The 15,478-nt window shown below is 49.5% G+C and overlaps 6 protein-coding genes across 6 annotated transcripts; 3 read left to right on the top strand and 3 right to left on the bottom strand.

Moving 5' to 3' along the window:
- Window positions 1-494: 494 nt before the first annotated feature.
- On the top strand, window positions 495-5,716 carry FPOAC1_013381 (uncharacterized protein; the record flags this gene model as incomplete). The annotated part of the gene is made up of 4 exons (XM_044857722.1): window positions 495-758; window positions 2,529-2,957; window positions 3,024-5,000; window positions 5,048-5,716. 4 exons carry the CDS (start codon window positions 495-497, stop codon window positions 5,714-5,716), a joined length of 3,339 nt encoding a protein of 1,112 aa, XP_044701104.1.
- A 341-nt stretch (window positions 5,717-6,057) lies between these two features.
- Window positions 6,058-6,846, top strand: FPOAC1_013380 (uncharacterized protein; the record flags this gene model as incomplete). Its single annotated transcript, XM_044857721.1, has 2 exons — window positions 6,058-6,100; window positions 6,494-6,846. The coding sequence occupies 2 exons, from the start codon at window positions 6,058-6,060 to the stop codon at window positions 6,844-6,846; spliced, it is 396 nt and encodes a 131-aa protein (XP_044701103.1).
- A 524-nt stretch (window positions 6,847-7,370) lies between these two features.
- On the bottom strand, window positions 7,371-8,421 carry FPOAC1_013379 (uncharacterized protein; the record flags this gene model as incomplete). Its single annotated transcript, XM_044857720.1, has 2 exons — window positions 7,371-7,898; window positions 7,948-8,421. The coding sequence occupies 2 exons, from the start codon at window positions 8,419-8,421 to the stop codon at window positions 7,371-7,373; spliced, it is 1,002 nt and encodes a 333-aa protein (XP_044701102.1).
- A 2,832-nt stretch (window positions 8,422-11,253) lies between these two features.
- On the top strand, window positions 11,254-12,150 carry FPOAC1_013378 (uncharacterized protein; the record flags this gene model as incomplete). Its single annotated transcript, XM_044857719.1, has 1 exon — window positions 11,254-12,150. One exon carries the CDS (start codon window positions 11,254-11,256, stop codon window positions 12,148-12,150), a length of 897 nt encoding a protein of 298 aa, XP_044701101.1.
- A 216-nt stretch (window positions 12,151-12,366) lies between these two features.
- On the bottom strand, window positions 12,367-13,047 carry FPOAC1_013377 (uncharacterized protein; the record flags this gene model as incomplete). Its single annotated transcript, XM_044857718.1, has 1 exon — window positions 12,367-13,047. The coding sequence occupies one exon, from the start codon at window positions 13,045-13,047 to the stop codon at window positions 12,367-12,369; it is 681 nt and encodes a 226-aa protein (XP_044701100.1).
- A 49-nt stretch (window positions 13,048-13,096) lies between these two features.
- FPOAC1_013376 (uncharacterized protein) lies at window positions 13,097-15,373 on the bottom strand (the record flags this gene model as incomplete). Its single annotated transcript, XM_044857717.1, has 4 exons — window positions 13,097-13,530; window positions 14,223-14,399; window positions 14,484-14,998; window positions 15,054-15,373. 4 exons carry the CDS (start codon window positions 15,371-15,373, stop codon window positions 13,097-13,099), a joined length of 1,446 nt encoding a protein of 481 aa, XP_044701099.1.
- Window positions 15,374-15,478: the final 105 nt, after the last annotated feature.

Here is a 15,478-nt window from a genome sequence, read left to right as displayed (position 1 = left end):
GAAGTCCGCCAGCCTTCTACTTGGGCACCGACAAATGATGAGGTGTCGGCGGCGGGTTCCTGAATTGTCCAATTAGGAAATCCGAATTAATGTGACAGGGGTCTTACATCAATCCACAAAGCCGGATAATGACGTGGATGGATTGATTCCCTACCCTGCTTATTAGGGCGGCAGTTTGACCCCAAGACCCGCCTTTGTAGTCTCGCTACAATCTCGTACAGTTGGCTGCAAAAAGTATTCGCAGGTGTACAGGTAGCCCTGATGCTCGGAAGCTAGTCAAGGGTAACTTGCCAGGTTCTCAATACTTTACATCATACATTTATCAGGAGGATAACCTAGTATCAAGTACCTAAGCTAATTGAAGCTACTAACTGGAGAAGTCAGGGTTTATCTGCACACCTGCGAATACTTTTTGCAGCCAACTGTATGTGATAACGGTGCCATCATTACAGTTACGTAACAGCTAAAAGCCCGTCGTGTCAGCCGTAAGTATTATGGGCACTTCCGTTTCACATTGCCGATATAGGAGGGAGCAGCTTTCAAAATCCCGACAGAAACGAATCGATGCCATTTGGACAGAGAGAACCGTCAATCGGTTCGTTAGGCTTTGCCATGCGTCGAATTCAACGCTTGGCCGACTGCGAATGACGCTAACTTCTCGCTGGAATCAGCAAACCAGCTCAGCGCGTCGTCTTGGTTCGCATCTTGGGCCACCCCTTCGGGATATTGCTCGACGAAAGCCCGGCTACACCGCCAAAGTATGTGCCATGAAAGTTGCGGAGCCCCGGCATACATGGGGCCAAGCTCCTCCTCTGGTACTCCATCAACATATTGGCGAAGCTGCTTGTGTTGCGTAGCCATGTCATCCGCCAACGCCTCTACGACGATTAACTGCCGCATTAGGGGCTACTAGAGTAGTCGCGATCCATGTGTGTGGAAAAGCTCACCGTCTTTTTGCTGAGTCGTCCTTGGAGGACGATCATGGACTCATGGTGGAGTCTGCGCTAATTGCATCCTTACTGACTCCCGGCTCTAGCGTCGCCTAAGCCCGAGAACGAGCCTCGCAAGCTAAGCTGACCTAGGCCTCCTAGCTTCTGGCTTTCGCTTCTCCCCTATCTCTTTTCCCTTTCCTTTTTATTTTTTTGTTGTTGCCAGTTCTTCTTTTTGGATTGTGCCTTCCCTCTCTCTGCCTTCTTTTCGTCATATCCCTGTTGACGTTGACCTCTGAGCTTTCTCGTCTGCGTACCCACCTTCACGCACTGATGGTGTGCTTCGCTGTAATGTCATGTGAGCTAACAACAAGCTAAAACTAACTAGTGGCCAATGTGAACACAAAGCGGTAAAGACCACGCAGATCATTCAAGTTAGACCGAAGCTAGGCACGTTCCGCCAGTGTCCAGGACTGCTTATCTCAAGCGATCCGAAATATTTCGGCGGTGCACCTGTCGGCCGGCACTGGATTGCTGACCCTTTCGAATAATTTTTAGCCAGTCTCTTGGGCCGAAATCGACGACAGGCAGGGACGAATTGTCATTTTCGGGACCGCATCACTTCCACGTAGACCAGTCTGGCTTTGAACAAACGATGTCCAAGGCGGGAGCCCAGTTCACTGACAAATGATTTTGTGCCGTTGATTGTCGTGTGAGTATGACGATGTCGGTCATCCCTCGTGCTTGCCGCAAAAAAGAGAAGAAAAAAGGCTCAATACAGAGAACCAAGCCAAGCCCAACCGGGGTGTCGGGACGACAGCAGACGTCAGCATGCTTTGTGGGGTTGGTAAAGGTAAGGCGAGGGGTGCAAATATCGGTCAGAGCTACGATATCCCTTGATTGTACAACCCGCAGGGGTCTCAAATATTGGCGCGAGACTGAGCTTTTTTTTTGTCCGCTATCTTTTCTACAGTATTGAATATAAATTAGACCTTTGTATCAGTCCAACATTTGAGACCCCTGCGGGCTGTACGGAAATGATACAGTGAATCTTGCCCTTTCAAATTGTGATCCTTTCAGCGCCCGGGGTTACATCAGTAGTTGGTGTGGCCGCCATCCTCTGTCCTTCAGTGTCACGTAGCCCATCACCCCTGTGCAGCTGAATATCAGATCGACCAACCGCCCTCCTGTGGGTTTATTTTTATTTTTACAAGTGGCAAGCGACAGGGATCCTATTCAACTGCGGAGGCCTTTCCTTGTGTGAGAATGCCGTGCGTGTGAACCCCTATAAATGTGTTGCTTGGGTTGTTGGTGGTGACAACCAAACGAGAATTATCCTGGAGCTATTTGCATACCGCACAGCGAAACCGCCATTATCTCTGTAAAGATGAAACCCAAATCGGTTCTCAAGCACTGGAACTTGTTTTTCTCTTCAAAGAGGCGTAAAAGGTGGCCGGCCACTGCAGCACCTTCACCGAAATCGTCCTTGAAAAAGAAAGCGGAGTCATGTTTCAAGTGCTTAAAGAGCCGTAAAAGTGGCCGGCCACTGCACCATCTTCACCGAAATCGTCTCGATCTGCTTCCCTAACATCTGCTCAGCAAGCAACTCAGCCAACATCTCAGCCACCGCCTTCTCCACTCACCTCGACAGATGCCGAAACCTCACCACTGCCGAGTCTACAAGAGCGAATTTGGAACGAGGCCTACGATAAGCTCAAAGAGAACGAGCCCAAACTGGTTGGGGTATACGAGAAGATCTTATCAGCTAAGCTACACGGAGGCGACCCGAGCTCTGCTACTCGCGAATCAACAGACAACGAGATAGGAGAGACTCCGAGGACACGATGTGGCCAAATGCAACAGCTGGTTCAGGCTGGACTGGACCGGACGCAGAAGCAAGCGTCTATCAAGCAAGGCATCGACGAAGGCCTGCAAGCGGTGCAGGAGGTCAGAAGAATAGTGGACAAGGCGCTGCATGCCGCTCCGGAAGCTGCTGTCGCCTGGGTCGGCGTCTGCCTCGGACTGGAGGTGTGTGTGATCGGCCCTCACATCCGGTGAGAGAACAATGGATGGTCCCCTGCTGACAGTTAATAGATCCTCTCGAACCCCATCGCCGAGGCACGCGATAACCGCAAAGGCATCGCCTACGTCCTGTCGAGAATGGAGTGGTATTGGAACTTGGTGTCACTACTTCTCGATGAGAATAAGAAAGAGCAATCCTCTGCGGAACTGCGACGCCAATTGGAGACGCACGTCGTGCAGCTATACGAGAAACTTCTCTCGTATCAGGTGAAGAGTGTCTGCCTTTACTACCGGAATTGGGCTGCCATCATCGGAAGGGATCTGTTCAAAATCGACGATTGGGCTGGCCAGCTCAGCGAGATCAAGGAAGCCGAGGCTGCCGTGCAAAGAGACATGGAGCAATACAATACCGGAGAGAGCAGAATGCAACTTCGGAAACTCACCGACGCTGCGGGCGCTCTAGAGATGAATCTCCAAAACATTCATTCGGCCATCAAAGGCGTACATTCGGCCATTGAAACGCAAACGCAACATCAAGAGAAGCGGCACCAAGACGACGAGGCGAAGCAATGCCTGAAAGACCTGCGCGAGACTGACCCTCGCGACGACAAAACGCGCATCCAAGAGACAAAGGGCGGCCTGCTCAGGGACTCTTACCGCTGGATCCTCGATAACGACGACTTCCAGCAATGGCGTGACGATCCGCAGAGCCAGTTGCTCTGGATCAAAGGTGACCCCGGTAAGGGCAAGACGATGCTGCTATGTGGTATCATCGACGAGCTGGAGAAGGAACCCGGCAATCACCTGTCCTACTTCTTCTGCCAAGCCACTGAGGCAAGGCTGAGTAATGCGACTGCGGTGCTGCGCGGTCTGATCTATCTGCTAGTTGCCCAGCAACCATCGCTCATCCTGCATATTCGGGAGAAACACGACCATGCGGGCAAGCAGCTTTTCGAGGACGGGAATGCCTGGGAAGCCTTATCCAAGATCCTCGCAGCCATGCTTAATGACCCGATTTCAGACGGTGCTATCCTGATTGTTGATGCTCTCGATGAGTGCAAGACAAGCCGCGACCAACTCCTCGATTTGATCATTAAACCGTCTCGAGCCAAATGGATCATATCTAGCCGCAATTGGCTGGATATTGAGGCGAAACTCGGCCATGCAAAGCAGAAGGTCAGGCTTCAGCTCGAGCTGAACCAAGACTCCATCTCCAAGGCTGTCGACACATACATTGGATACAAGGTGGAGAAACTGGCGGGCCTCAAAAACTACGACAAGGAAACAAGGGACGCTGTTCAACGCCATTTGGTTGGCAATGCCGATGGCACCTTTCTCTGGGTAGCCTTGGTTTGTCAAGAACTGGCAGTTTCCAATGTCCGAAAACGACATACGCTGGACACATTGAAGTCATTCCCTCCAGGTCTTGATCCTCTCTATAAGCGAATGGTGGAACATATCAGCGATTCGAAAGATGCAGATCGTTGCAAAGATACCCTCGCTCTTGCTTCGGTCGTATACCGACCCATCACCCTAGACGAGTTAAAGGCTCTTGCCCAGTCGCTCGACGATCTTGACCAGGATGAGTTGGAAGAAATCATCAGCTCCTGTGGTTCTTTTCTGACTCTTCGAAAAGGCGTCATCTACTTTGTGCATCAATCAGCCAAAGATTTCCTGCTCAAGAACGCGTCAAAACAAATCCTACCTTCTGGCATTGCGCACCAGCACTATGCCCTCTTCTCCAGGTCGCTAGGGGTCCTGTCGGAAACTCTTCGACGAAACATGTACAGTCTCAACACGCCAGGATTCTCCATTGATCAGGTCTCACCGACTAATCCCGACCCATTGTCCCCAATTCGATATTCATGCGTCTACTGGGTTGACCATCTTCACGACTCAGATGTCGCAGAAGTCAACGACATTCTACGGGATAACGGCAACGTCCATGTATTCATCCAGAAGAAGTACTTGTATTGGCTGGAATGTCTTGGTCTGCTACGGAGCATATCGGAGGGAATCAAGGCGGTACACAAGCTCGAGGCTTTAGTGGTAAGCTGCTCTAGATGTATATTGGAAGCCGTCTAACAAGGTTATAGAAAATCGCGGGAGCGCAGAAACTAACAGAACTACTTCGAGATGCGCGCCGATTCATTCTTTCTCATGCTCGCACCATCGAGATTGCTCCATTACAGGCTTATGCGTCCGCACTCGTGTTCAGTCCTGAACGCAGTCTCACCAGAGAGCTCTTTAAGAAGGAGGAGCCGGATTGGATGGTGTTGAAGCCAAGAATGGAGGCAGATTGGAACGCTTGCCTGCAGACGCTTGAGGGCCATGGCTGGTCGGTGACGTCGGTGGTGTTCTCGGCAGATGGCCAGCGTCTTGCATCTGGCTCAAGTGATAACACAGTCAAGATCTGGGACGCGGCCACGGGCGCATGCGATCAAACGCTTAACGTTGGGAGAGTATTATATCACCTTTCATTTGATCCAACGTCAAATGCTCTCCTCTCTACCGATATTGGACTTCTAAATCTGGATCGCCCGGCTCTGCCGCCTGTCATAAATGATCGGTCGACTAAGATAACATTACCGCGTGTTAGCCATTCTGGATGGGGTATAAGCGCGGATGGCGAATGGATTGTTGAAGATGGAAAGAAGATGCTTTGGCTGCCTCCGGACTATCGAGGGGGCAGGCCCGCTATTGATAGATCAACGGTCGCTATCGGCTGTCGATCAGGTCGTGTGCTAGTGATGAAGTTCTCTTAAAGCGGGGGCAGGCATAATTATCTTCTTGGTTCCAAGCAGCCCTTTCCCAGTTCCTAGTAACGACCTACGAAATTGATTATGTTTTGACTTGGAAGGGGCGCACGTATCACTTTGGTAACAAGCTGCATGATATATGCATACTTGCTACAAAAGTCCAAAACGTGGTCTTGATTGCTAACAACCCTAACCGGTAGGCCGTTGGTAGTTTGGGCCAAACTACCAACCTTCGAAAATGGCACGGGCCAATGGGGATACGGGGAAACCCTTCCTGGTGGGTCGGGTCGTATGACAGGGGGGGCAAACTACCAACCCCAAACTACCAACCTCATAAGCAGCCAATCATGGACTCAGAATTAACCCCAAGTCTCCACTTCTGTCCTCAGGGTAAGCCAGGACAGGAAACGAGAAAACAGAAAAAGCAAAGTAAGAGGAGAGAGATGGATACAAGAGAGAAAGGGAAAAAAAGAAAGAGGTTGGGGGGATATGGTCCCGTCGATCCTATCTACCCTACTTCTCTCTTTCTCTCCATCCATACGACATGATCCCAATTCATTCAACCACACGCAACGACACTCAACCTAACCAACGGATCCACCATGGCTACAGCAGCCCAACAGCATCTACTAGACCTACCACCCAGTACCACAGACGGTAATACGCGGGCGATAAGGAGCAGAGTAGAAGGGTCAGGAGGACAAAGACAAGGTAGCGAAGGAAGGTGGCTTTTACATAATAAAGAATACCAGTCACTGATCTGCGCCTTCCACGGCTACGCAGTCCGTGTCGACAACCTGGAAGGCCATCTGAGGGACCGTCACCCCGATCTCTGTCATCAAGCCCGCAGCGATCTAGTCCGCCATCACAAGAGCCTTCTGCCGACGCTGCTAGAGGAGGGACCGAAAGAGGATCAACTGGCCCGGCACGGCTTGTCCAACCCGGCCGAGCCCGTCGAGGGTCTCTCCATCCACCGGGGCTTCGCATGCACCTGGCCGGGCTGCCCCGGGTACCTCACGCCAAGCTGGAAGTGCCTACGCGTGCACTTGAACGACGAGCACGACGCCAAGGCAGCCAAGAGGAAGACTCAGGAGGACCTCTGGGCCACCGTGCATCCAGTGTTGCGAATAATATAAACAATACGTATATTGGCAATATGGAAGCCTCGCAGTATTATTGTATTGCCAAGTGGTGCATATTGTATTAGGCCATATGACATTGGCCTATATTGTATTGTATTGCCAAGCACCCAATATATTGCCAGTATGACAATACATCCCATATATTGCACGTGATCTGGGTTATTCTACTGCGGCAGCTAAAGTACATCACCTTGAAGCTCTCGTATCCCAAACCATGACTTCAGGCACTCCAGAGCTTCAACTACATCACTACCAAGCCGATTTCGACGATCTGCAATGGTTATCTTGGCCCCGGAGAAGAGCCGCTCCGGCTCCGAAGGGGGGGGATAGTACAGTGCTTTTCAGGTTTAGTTTCCCTTCCAATACTAATCAATCACGTTACTATTTTAGCGGGCGAGAACAAAAATCGAAGATCGAAATTTTAAAACTGAACTTGAAATTCCCTGTAGAACACACGTTTAAAAAATAAAAATAAAAATAAAAATAGGGTAGTTAGGTAGTTAGCTATCTTATGTGTCTTACACCAGCGGCTCTCCACCTTTTGCTGTTGCTTCAAAGACTCCCGTCACCTCAGTCTCCGTCAATATTTTCCCCTCGTCGCTATCGCTCCAGTCGTACATTTCAATCCCCTTATCAGAACGTCTAAAGAGAAGTGCGCCATTGGAATTCTTCTCATTGACTTCTATGAATCTCAATTTGAACCCCATACCTTCCATATATTTGGGAATAAGCGCACATAAGAACGCGGTCAAGTCGGGCATCGGATACGCTTTGCCAGAGTATTGACCGTCTAACGAGACGTTGTTTGCGACGATTCTGAGGGGGTCCTCACGGCAGTTGAAGCCCAGGATTCGCTTTTCTAGGCAATGCCCTCCAACATTCTTCAGGCCTAGTGCTGAGTATTTTATACTTTGCGCTGTGTGTGAAGGTACGACAGTAAACTTTAGGAATTCTGTTGATCGATTAAGCACTGCTTTGGCAGCCTCTCGGTTGAGGGCGATATTGAACTGATTTGCGAATAGGTTCGCCGACATATCGCAGGAACCCTGGCAATTGTCAGTACACGTAATTGGTCTATCGCAACTTGAGACATACCACTTGCAAATGGCATTTGATTCTGCCAGCCAGTCCTTTATCAAGAAACTGCCGCAAGATCCTCAAAGAGGAACCCCCAAAGAACCGAACACTTGCTGCAGCTTCGATTGCGTCATGGACAGCATTCAAGTTAAGGGGCTGTACAGACGTGTTCGAATTGCATTCCTCTTGTTCAATTCTTCTGATGCATCCCTCGTACCAATTCCGTAGGCTTTGTGTTCGCTGTGAGAAAGGCTCTTTCAGGATTTTGTCGTATGCCTTCAGCTCGTCTGCGCTCCGATTGACAAGCTCTTCGTGATGGTGAACGTTGAGATTCACGGGATTCCGAATCTCATCTAGGGTTTCAAAGTCCACGAAAACTTCATTCGAGTCGTTGTTCGACCACTCGGCTAAACAGGAAGCAAAATCCCAAGCAGTGAGACGTCCATGGAGTACAGCATCGTCCTTTGCACCGTATTCTGGTTTCGCGGCCATTTTGAGCTATGCTCCAGTCAATAAACCTCATAACACGGTATCCGAGGAAGGGGAGCTTACCAGGTGACAATCAGCTTTTGTGAGACCTTTGATATTATCAAGATCCACCTGCTCGATAAGTCCACCCAAAAGCACCTTGAAAGGATTCCCCAGAGACGGAAAGTGCTCTTGTATCAAATGCTGGCATCTGGATACTTGCTTTGCTGTCATGGATAGTCCAAAGCACACTTGGCGAGGCTCTATAATCCAAATCAAGCGAGTGTCCGGCCTTTTGTGTGTCGCCTTCCACAGTGCCATAGCGGCGGCTAAGTTGTCCGAGTCAATGGAGTCATTGTAATAAATAAAAAGGGTTTCCCCCATGACGAATATTCTGATAGCAATCTGTGTTCGTCAAGTTGAGAAAGTGTACTGGTGTTAAAGCTCGAGGGTTATGAGGGCCTATTTAAGCAGTTTGTCGTGGGAAGAAAATATGACCTTTCAGATGACGCTAGTTTGTATAACGTACATGATAAGCGGGTGCAACAGACAAGCGAGTGCAACAAAAAATCCCGCAATTTACATCTTCTCAACTTAATCAATTAATTTTCAACCACCAAATATGCCAGACCCAAATATTGAGGCTAGGATTCTTCTTGCACTTCGTGCCCTTCAAAATGACCCAAAATTAAGTCTCCGACGCGCCGCAGGCATCTACCAGGTCCGTTATTGGACTTTATATCGCCGACAGAAGGGTATCCTTTCTACGCGTGATTCTATCCCAAAATCACGCAAACTATCTGATCTAGAAGAACAGATCATAGTTCAGTTCATTCTCGATCTGGATTCGCGAGGGTTTCCCCCGCGACTGCGTTGTGTTGAGGAGATGGCTAACCGATTGCTCGCCGACCGCGAGACGCCGCCTGTCGGCAAGCGCTGGGCCTCTAACTTCGTCAAGCGACACAAAGACCTCAAGACGCATTTCCCCCGTAAATATGACTACCAGAGAGCCAAATGTGAAGATCCGACCATTATTCGCAACTGGTTTAGGCTCGTAGCAAATGTAATTGCGAAGTATGGCATCCGACCTGATGAAATCTATAACTTTGACGAGACTGGCTTTATGATGGGCGTTATTGCGAGCGGAATGGTCGTCACAGGTGCTGAAAGGCGTGGAAGACCAAAATCAGTGCAGCCTGGAAACCGGGAATGGATTACAGTCATTCAGGCGATCAATGCCGAGGGCCAAGCGATCCCGCCGTTCATCATAGGTGCGGGCCAATATCACCTCGCCCACTGGTACCGAGAAAGCAACCTCCCGGGCGATTGGGCTATTGCGACGAGTCCTAATGGCTGGACAGATAACGAGATAGGCCTCGAGTGGCTAAAGCACTTCGACCGGTGTACTACCAAGCAATCAAAGAATCGCTATCGTCTCCTGATCCTCGACGGACACCAAAGTCACCACTCGGTCGACTTTGAGAGATATTGCAAGGCAAATAAAATCATCACGCTTTGTATACCGCCTCATTCGTCTCATCTGCTGCAGCCTCTTGATGTCGGGTGCTTTGGCCTGCTTAAGAAGGCTTACGGGCGAGAAATCGAGCATTTGATCAGATGCTCCGTAACCCACATTTCCAAAACCGAGTTCTTGCCGGCTTTTTACACCGCCTACCAGGCCACAATGACAGAGAAAAATATTAAAGCAGCCTTTAGAGGAGCCGGACTTGCTCCTCTCGACCCAGAAAGTGTAATCTCGAAGCTCGATGTGCAGCTGCGGACTCCAACGCCTGTGGAGGAGGTAGTTAGCCCCTCGACCCCTTGGGTCTCAAAGACCCCAAAGACTATCCTTGAAGCCGACTCTCAGCTTGAATATCTTGAAAAGAGAATCAAAAGGCATAAAAGTAGCTCTCCAGAGTCAATTCTAGAAGCATTGAGGTCTTCTTCCAAGGGAACAAAGATAGTTATGCATAAGGTTGCCTTATTAGAGGCCAGGGTCCAAGATCTTGAACAGGCAAATAAGATACTAAGCCGGCGGCGGAGGGCAAAAGAACCCGGCTACAGAAAGGAGGGGTGATGACAGTAGAGGAAGGAAGGCAAGTAATTGATCAAACGGATGTTGATGCGCAGGCGGTGGCTGGACCATCGAGAAGTGGTGGTCAAGGAGGGCCTCCGCGAATGAAGGAAAGGCGCTGTGGAGCGTGCGGCAAGACAGGACATAATGCAAGGACCTGTCAGATACTTGTCGCTATGTCTATGGAAGAATATAGCGATTAATTTTACTTAATTAATAGTCTGTTGTGTTTTTATTGCTATTTCTATCTGAGATGTTGTGATGTTGTGTTGCACTCGCTTGTCTGTTGCACCCGCTTATCATGTACGTTATGCAATGGAAAATCGCCTGAACAAGCAAATGCCTTGTCTGCCTTGTGAGCGTCGTGAAACAGCTTTGGGCACAGCCTGGCTTGGTTCAGATAACGGACGTATTATCTAGGAGCAGCAGCAGGGGGTGAGAGACTATTATGATGTGAATGATGAGATTGATTGATGTGTAGATTAGAAAATAACTAATTGTCTACTGGAATATTTTTAATAAACGGCCATGGCTGCGTGAGCGACGTCATCGGACCTTTGCGGTCAACATGGGGCTGTGGGACTGGCTAAGAATGATTGGTCTGATACAAGCGGGGTAGCCCGAGCCAGCCCCGCAGTGGCGAATATTGGGGCATGGGCGTCACAAAGCAAGAGAGTGCACAATGAAGACGCAAAACCTAATGTTTAGCAATTCGCGACGCAAAGGAAACTAACAAACTCGACATACTAAATTACCAGCAAGGTGCGCCCTTTACATGAGGTATGGCTACCCCTACGCCGTCCCCAACCTTGATCTCCTCCCTTCTAGACCTCCTGGTCTTTATCTCCTCGATCCCTCCGTCTGGCACGCTCTATCTGGACCTTGAGGGCAAAAGCCTCAGCCGCAACGGAACCCTCTCCCTCATAACCGTACTCATCCACCCCACACGAGTAATAAGTCTGATCGACGTCCAGACTCTCGGAAACTCCGCTTTCACTACATCCAGTGCCAACGGAAAAACTCTCAAGACCATCCTTGAAGATCCCCACATACCTAAATGTCTCTGGGATGTACGCAATGACGCCGACGCCCTCTGCGCCCACTACCAGGTCCGTCTCAAGGGCGTCACAGACATACAGCTCCTCGAGAATGCCTCCCGCGCCGGTGGCAAGACCTATGTCCGCGGGCTTGACGCATGCGTCGAGAAGGATCTGGGACTAAAGGTCATGGAGGTCCATCGCTGGATCAAAACCAAGAGGGAGGTGAAGGCTCTCATTCCCAACGACATCTTCACCCGCCGCCCGTTAGACGCCAAGACAATACAGTACTGCGTCAATGACGTTGTACACTTACCTGCACTACATAATATCTACGCCAAGCGCATCGATAGCCGATGGATGAAGAAAGTCATGGATGAGAGCGCGCGCCGCATAGTCGACGCCTGCGGGCCTTTGTACGAGCCTCAGTCTGAGACGAAGAAGTTGGGGCCTTGGGGCTCGGGGTTAGACAAAAAACTGTTGACGATGGACGAATGGATTGACAAGTGGGGGGAAGACAGGACAGATGCAATGCAACAGGATATCTTCGAATATGGCAACTATGACGACTTGGACGACTATCCAATAAACTCCAAAGACGCCGCGTGGGACGACACATTTGATAGTTGCTGGGAGAAGTAACCTGACGCAGGCTGGCGAATCTATCTACCGATGTAGATGAAATGTAGATAGATAGATGACCCACATGCCCTCTGGTAGATAGATAGATGTAGATCTATATCTATCTACATCTACATTTCATCTACATCGGTAGATAGATTCGCCAGCCTGGTGTCTGTATAGAAATGTAAGTATGGTTTCTTACTTGTATAATAAAATGTACGGAATTAAGATCTGTCAACAGTATTGGGAACCGTAATTGAGAAGGGTCACACCTTTGTCGTAAAACTCGCAAATCCACCATAAATCGTTTGAGTCGGAATGCGTCTGTTTCACGTAATCTTTCAAGGCCTCGATGCGATGTTGGCCAGCCATGAGCTCGGGCCTCTCTTCAATGAAATCGGCCCAGTTTCTGAACGATAACACATGTTGACGTCGGTCCTGGACATGGCTTTGATCAGTATCTGGGAGGTCGTTGATCATTTTTTGAACGGCGGCGGCACTGCACGAGACCTGGATGTAGTGCTGCTCAGCTCGACGTGCGAGCCCACCATTCTGGAAAGAGCGACAAAGATGGGCGACATGGTTGTGGTCGAGGGGCCTGTTACTGCCGCGAGACCAGGAGGAGTCGAGGAGATGGACGGGTAGCTCAGCGACGGCAAGGCGGTAGGGCTCTGCCTGTTTCCTCAGGGAATCGACCTCGGTGAAGGAAGGTGGAGAAGGCTTTGGTGATTTGGCAGGCTTAGATGGTGAGGGTGGTGGTGATGATGGGGTGTCGTTGACGACGGGGGTAAGGGAGGGAGAAGTGGAAGAATGATGGGGTTCATGAGGAGGATGGATAGGTGTAGTTTTCTGGCGCTTGGAGGGCCGGGGATTCGTGTTGGATTTGGGAGGCAGACGGCGATCAGTTTTAATCATGGTGCTGCTGAGGATGATGACAGCAGTGGGTTAATATATATATGTTTCGTCACTTTGTTCCACGCCAGGTGGTAGTCGCTGATGCAAGATGGGCAGTTATCTTCGGATCCTTCTTCCGGACACACTCGTGGCAAACCCATCTATAGCGACTCTGGTCTTTGACCTCTTGAAGATCATAGCCATGCTGCCAAATCCAAGACTTGGGGCGCCCGCGCCTCTCAGATATTGTTAGATTGGGGAAGGTGTGCCAAGGGAAGATGTTCCAATCATCAGCGGGTCGTGGTTGACTTAATTGAATGGAAAGGTTCGAGGGCGCTAGTGATGAGGCACTGGAAGGCGTTCTGGGCTCAGAAAACGGATCTTCGAAAGGGCCGCTGGTAATTCGGGTCTCCGGAATCTGGGCCATGGCCGTCAGTCGTTCAGCCATCTTTGGGAACAGCTCCAGTGAAGTGTGAAGAGCGAAGGTTGTCGAAAGAAAAGGGGCTGAATGAAAGACGAATGTTACTCGTAAGTATAGGAACCTTCTCCTTGGCTAATTCTGCTAGTACCCACAGGTACCAGTACTCAAGCACGTTAGGCAGGGGGTCCCCTGTCTTTCATTTCATTATTGTCATTTCATTGCCGTCTCTCCAATGATCATTATTTCGGGCATAGCGTCAATGAAATGATTGATAGTGATCATTATTGATCATTCAGCACTAACTCAATCACTATTAATGAATGATGCGCCAGCCTGGACTATCGTCTACGTCCTCCACGACCCTCAACATTCGCCATCTACCCAACGAGATTCTTTCCAACATAAAATGCCTACACCAGACTACTCGATAGGATCAAAGCCTCCTCAGCTCGACGATAGATGTAATTGCCATCTTGGAAGACCGTGATGTATGCTCAACAGTCTGGATGGAAGTCGACGATGTTTCCTTAGAAAGCCGCATTTTGCGTTTCCAAATGCTGAAAAAATGGAAAGAAAATTAGCAATCAAATTCAATACAACTCAGCAGTGCAGGATCAGGGTTTTTAAGGGGGAAACGAAGATTGAGACCGGTTCACTTACAAAACCAAAGCAATTCCACCCAAGAGAAAAGGTACTCCAAGCCCGACACTCAGGCCGATAATGGCACTATCAGATAATCTTCGGCTCTTTGCGTTTGAGCTAGTATTTTCATTACCACCATCACCATCACCAGGTGCGCTGATTGTAGCCGAATGTGTCGGGGGCTGCGGAACGTAGGATCCAGGAATGCCTGATGTGGTAAACAACTTCCTTGCAGAGTCTCCGAACGGAATTGGTCGCACAGAACTGAATCTAACCGACTCAGGAAAAAAGGCTTCGCTGTCGGTCGGGACTACAGTGACATGTGTTCGAGTAGTTGTATACCTGGACGTCGTCTGAAGGGATGCAGGGCAATTGACTAGGCCCTCCGACTTACATGCTACAGCAATGAAAGTCGCTTCTTCAGAGATCGTAGTTGTCTCCATCTCCGCTTCGTCCTCATCCTCACCTCTTATTACGAGGGCGGCAGATGTCAGAGTTGCCTTCGATGCAGATATCGTGCCACTGCTTCTTTGCATGGCACAAGCTTGTGCCAACATAGTATAAAATATAGGAACTTCAGTTTCGACAGCTGGTCCCCACGTGATATCTTCGATGGCAATCGAAGCTCCTGCAGTAGCTCCGACAGCAAATTGATATGCTTCCGCGACGCGAATACCGCATTGGTCGTCCCCGTCCGTGGAAAGAGTGGCATTAGTGATCAGCTCGGCGATGTTAGCATAAACGCCCGTTTCAATGCCCGCACCAATACGAAATATGTCTTTCCCGGCAATGGACACGTCGGATGATGATATTTCGAAACCTGCTTGTATCCCCACACGAAGGACAGCCTTGAACACTACACCAGCACTCTCGACAGAGACTGGGAGAAATTCAAACTCGCCACCATTGCTGTTAAACACACTATTAGCTTATGCTATAATAATCGTATCAAAGGGTAACTTACATAACCATATTTGATATCTCCTTAGAGAATATGCCAAGTTCAATCGTAACCCCATCATCTAGCTTTAGATGGAATCCGGTGCTGATGTCAATCTCACCTTCTACAGACACAATCAGGTCGATGGTAAAGATGACACCAACTTCCAGGTTGTGACGAACTGCAAACCCTGCAGGTGTAGTAGAGGTATACAAGTTCAGCGTATAGGTGGCCCCTGCAGATAATACTGTGTCGACGAGCATGTACACCTCTAAACCATCGAATTGAAATTCGAGTCGGAACTCTGGAATCTCAAGAAGTTCAATATTGAGGTCGACATCCATGGTTGGCAGATCAAAATCCCCCATGTCAAACCCATCGTCTAGGTTATCTGTTACCTGATCTATATATTCCTTTGTGTAATTCGCAACTTCGGTCCTCAGATTGTA

This window comes from Fusarium poae (assembly GCF_019609905.1).
Source record: "Fusarium poae strain DAOMC 252244 chromosome Unknown contig_2, whole genome shotgun sequence".
NCBI classification, from domain to species: domain Eukaryota; kingdom Fungi; phylum Ascomycota; class Sordariomycetes; order Hypocreales; family Nectriaceae; genus Fusarium; species Fusarium poae.
The sequence above is the reverse complement of the archived record's forward strand: the minus strand, read 5'-3'. Positions and strand labels throughout refer to the sequence as shown.